The sequence below is a fragment of the Zea mays genome, chromosome 5, assembly GCF_902167145.1.
Source record: "Zea mays cultivar B73 chromosome 5, Zm-B73-REFERENCE-NAM-5.0, whole genome shotgun sequence".
NCBI classification, from domain to species: domain Eukaryota; kingdom Viridiplantae; phylum Streptophyta; class Magnoliopsida; order Poales; family Poaceae; genus Zea; species Zea mays.
This window is the reverse complement of record NC_050100.1, coordinates 127858275-127862751: the sequence shown is the minus strand read 5'-3', so window position 1 is coordinate 127862751 and position 4477 is coordinate 127858275. Positions and strand designations below refer to the sequence as shown.

The 4477-nt window shown below is 46.7% G+C and overlaps 1 protein-coding gene across 1 annotated transcript; it reads left to right on the top strand.

The window, feature by feature from the left end:
• Positions 1–217: 217 nt before the first annotated feature.
• On the top strand, positions 218–1799 carry LOC100382322 (uncharacterized). The gene has a single exon (NM_001175071.1). It carries the CDS (start codon positions 253–255, stop codon positions 1477–1479), a length of 1227 nt encoding a protein of 408 aa, NP_001168542.1. The 5' UTR covers positions 218–252; the 3' UTR covers positions 1480–1799.
• Positions 1800–4477: the final 2678 nt, after the last annotated feature.

Sequence of the window (4477 nt, the reverse complement as noted above, 5' to 3'; positions counted from 1 at the left end):
TTGCGTTCAAAAAAATTATCAGATGTATAACATGACATTTTTCGGAGACATAATTATAATAACAATCTTCAAAATAAAATAAGTAAATAAATAGTAATGATAAAGTGATAAATAACAGTAGTTCTTTAATCCGTGAAAATTAAAATTGTACATGTAAAAAAACGAAATAAAAAGGGCGCTTGGCTCCCGCATCCGGGCGCCTTCTTCCTCCACCATCCCCCGAACGCCTTCTTCCTCCACCATCCTACCAGTATGGCGGACGAGCTCCACGACGACCTCATGGATTTGATACTCGTCCGCGTCCCGTGCAAGGTCGACCGCGCCAGCATCTCCCTCGTCTGCAGGGCGTGGAGAGACAAGGTCGCCCGCCTCGGGGGCCAGGCCCCGCCCCCGCTCCCGTGGCTCCTCCTCCCCTCGCGCTTCGGCAACGACCCCACCTTCCGCGCCGCTTGCGTTCTCAGCGGCTGCTCCGTCCACCCCCAGCACAACCTCCTCACCACCATCCCGCCCGGCGCGCGCTTCGTCGGCTCCTACGACGGCGCCTGGAACTTCCTCTACTTCGATGAGACGCGCACGCACAGGCTCTTCAACGCCCGCACACGCCAAGTCCGCATGCTCCCGGAAGCGATCTATGTCAATCGCGACGGACACCAGAGTATCTGCAATATGGTCATCCTCGCCGCCACGCTCTCGTCATCGCCGGACGACTCGATGTACGTCGGCGCTGCCATCATCACGCGGGCTCAAGGCCCACACGAGGTGTTGCAGCCCTACAATCGCTGGATTGCGTTCTGGCGAATGGGCTGGGAAATGGCTCTGGGACTGGACGTGGTGGATATGGGTATGTACCTTACGGAGGACGTTGTCTACCACTGCAGGGCATTCTATTTTCTGCTCATCTATGGCGGAAGATACGAAATCCTCGTGTGTACGCCAAACGAGAATCCAGAATATCCTAGGAACTTGAACATAAATGTTGAGTTTCGCCGCTTCATGCCGCTGGCGCTTGGAGAGCGCATCTCGCCGCTTCATAGCGTTATCGCTCGATACCTCGTCATGTCCCGTGGCGAACTGCTCATGGTCGTCAGGTTCACGGCTGTTGCTGATCAGCAGAGGTCCCAGTTCAAGGTGTTCCGGGCGGCTAGTCGGCCGCAGATGCCTGACGGCGGCGGACACTTCCCCGTGGCTCAGTACCCCTGGGCATGGAGCGACCTGGACACGCTGGATGGCCGGATTCTGTTCGTCGGGTATGGCTGCTCCAGGTCCTACCAAGCGGATGCGTACCTAGGCTTCAAGCCCGGCATCTACTTCTTGGATGATGGCATGTTCTACGAGGCACTCTACTTCGGCGGCGCCAACACCAGGCCGTACCCCTGCACGGACAATGGGATGTGGTCCGAATCCGAAGTCCGTATCCAGAGGTGCTTCCCAACTCCAGACTCATCGGAATACTCTCCTCCGGTTTGGCTTCTTCCTTGAGGCTACAGGTTTATTTTCATGTGCTACCGTGTTAATTGACATTCCAATCTTTTAGGTAGATGCTGGTCGCAATATTCAGAGTGAGACAGCTAGTTGCTGATTGCAATATTCAGAGTCAGTTTCCAATGTTCTCTGACTTCTGTCAATGTAGAACAAACAATAGTTGCTGTTCATGGCAGCTTAGAACAAACAATGATTCCAATCTTTTAGCTAGTTGCTGATTGCAATATTATTCAGAGTTAGTAGCTGTCGAAAGCATATGCAGTGTTTCCATTGCTGAAACATAGCCATTGAAGGTTTACTTTAGTCATTCAAAGTTTATTTTAGTCATTCAAAGTTTACATTAACGTACAATAGGAACAAATATTTAGTCAATCTAAGTTTACTTCAATATAGAGTAGGAACAAATATTCAATCATTCAAGGTTTACTTCAGCCATTCAAGGTGGTGAGTCAGAGATGGGAGACGACAGCTGTGGCAGATGAGTGGAGGCACAATAGTGAGAAATTGCTTGTGTTGAGGTGGCGCGATGGTGCAATGAATGGACCGGAGCTGGTTTGGTTAATTGCAGATGGCGCCAAAGTAGGACGCATGAGCGGCGGTGCAGGGGAATCAGTTTGGTAACCTCATGCACAGAGGTGGATGGTCCTTCACGGTGGGTAAAGAATAACATTGTCGTGTGTGTATATATATAAGGATGAGGTAATGAAAGCCCTAGGTTTTCATTAGTTAGAGGAAGCGCCCACCATGGTCAGGTGTAGGAGTGAAAACAGGATAGATACTATGTCATCCCGTATCCTACCCTAATATAATTCTCTCGAATACACGATCATATACGTATAGTTAAAATTTGGGATGGATACAGGACGACATCGGATAATAATTTGGGCGGGTAAGAAACGGATACATGATATTATCTCGATAGATAACAGATATTAGTTGGATAGTCCGTCTTAATAATATTAGGTGTCCAACCATCTAACAAACCAATAAAATAAGAAATACATAATCATGTACTCCCTCTGTTCTAAAATATTAGTCTTTTTAGCTCTTGTTTTTTGTCTATATTTAAATAGATGATGATGGAGTATATGATAGGTCAAATATAGAAAAACTACTGACAAATTGACACGATATAGTTCAAAGTTACTCCACCCGTTACAAAATAGTAGTCATTTTAGCATTTTAATAGATTCATACAATAATTAATGTATGTGTTATATATATATATGTCTAGATTTATTGTCATCCTTTTAAATATAGATATAATATTTAAGGGCTAAAACGACTAATATTTTAAGACGGAAGAAGTACTAATCACAAGTTTATTATAGAACCAACAACCCAATTTCAAAAAACAGCAACATATCACGGGATGACGGGAGGACGTTAGCCACTGAGTCATCCGTGTGTTGGGCTGGCAGTTCATGACCCTATGACAGCAGGTGGGAAATTGGACAAATCGCATTTGCGTTAATGGGCACGTGAAAAACCATGGCGCAAGGCCCATGAGTTACACAAACAACTGTAGCCGGGTACCGCCAACCGGGTACCCGTATCCTACCCGAACTTCTCGAGTATTTGGCGGGTACTAGTTGTCCCGTATCCGGCTGCGATCTATCGGGTACTATCCGTATCCGACCCGTTTAGAAAAATACTCGTATCTGGTACCCGAAAAATCAGGTATTTTTAGTATCCGTATCAGGTACCCGCTGGATAATCCTGTCCCATTTTCACCCCAAGTCGGGCGAGCCAGTATACGAGTAGGACAAAATAAAGCGACATGAGAGGAGAGAAAAAACCTACTGGCTCTCTCCCCCTCCCATCGTTTCGCACCTTGCTGGGAGTCGATTGGGCTGGAAGCTGATTGTTGCATTGCGAAAGAGGAAGAGGGCAGTGGTGCTCGCCGTCATCATCGCCTCGCCCATCTCCGTGACCTCTTCGCACAGCAGTGAGCATGAGCCTGTAGCAAGGGACAGCTCCATCTGTTGGATTTATTATGGGCTTGGCCCATTTAATCAATAAACTCTATAGTGTGTAATTGTGGACAATATCAATAGTACCATGTTGGAATTCCAAGGGTCGTTGGCTTGACTTATATGGTGGGAATTGTGGCGGAACCTCACGAATTATTCCAACTTAAGTGCCTAAGTCCCGCCTTAGAGGCTAGACCACACTTAAATAGGAATAAAACGTCAGTCCCTCGGATCTAGTCCGATAAAGCCACTTACCAGGATCGAATACCACTAGCTCACTCGAAGGTGAGGCACAGAGAAATACAATAAAACATAATACCAAAAATTTAATAAGTATCATTAGTGATTACATTATCGGAGTTTCAGAAATAATAACCATAAATTTTATTGCAGCGGAAATAACTAACGGAGAAGAACCGAGTAACATGGCGAAGCCTGGCCACGCTACTCCTCCTGGTCCTCTCCTGCGGAAGCAGTAACCCACTCGACCATCTATCCCGGTGGCGGGGATGAAGGCCAAGTCACACCAACAACCAATCAAGGAGTACTTGCAAAAATTGTGCCACAAGCAAGGCTGAGTATACTAATACTCAGCTAGACTTACCTGGTGTGAGGAGTCTACTCCTCTACCTCTAGACATGCAGCTGTTTGGCTGAGGGGTTTGGTTTGCCAAAAGCACTAGCTGAGTCTAAAATCAAGTTTTAGCTTTTCAAGTTTTTGTATGATCCCTTTTAAACTAGATGAGTACTTAGCTATTCATACATGGTATCGAACATTTTATCAATCAACATCTTTTGCCAGTCACCTCATTTCCACTTATTACTCAATGCAGTACAATGGATCAAGCAGTCTCATTAGCTGCGAGGAGCAGACGATTCGAATCGAGTTTTTATCCTTGCAAGGTAAACCTAAACACACGATGTGGTGGGGCACTCCGTCCCCACACACATCAACCGTCCCCATCGATTCCCTGGCAACAGATCAGGGCTCACCGCCTTGGCGTACAATGCCTCACTGACCCC

What these genes read in the sequence shown, in the direction of transcription:
- LOC100382322 (NM_001175071.1), top strand. Translation starts at nt 253, where the DNA reads ATGGCGGACGAGCTCCACGACGACCTCATGGATTTGATACTCGTCCGC.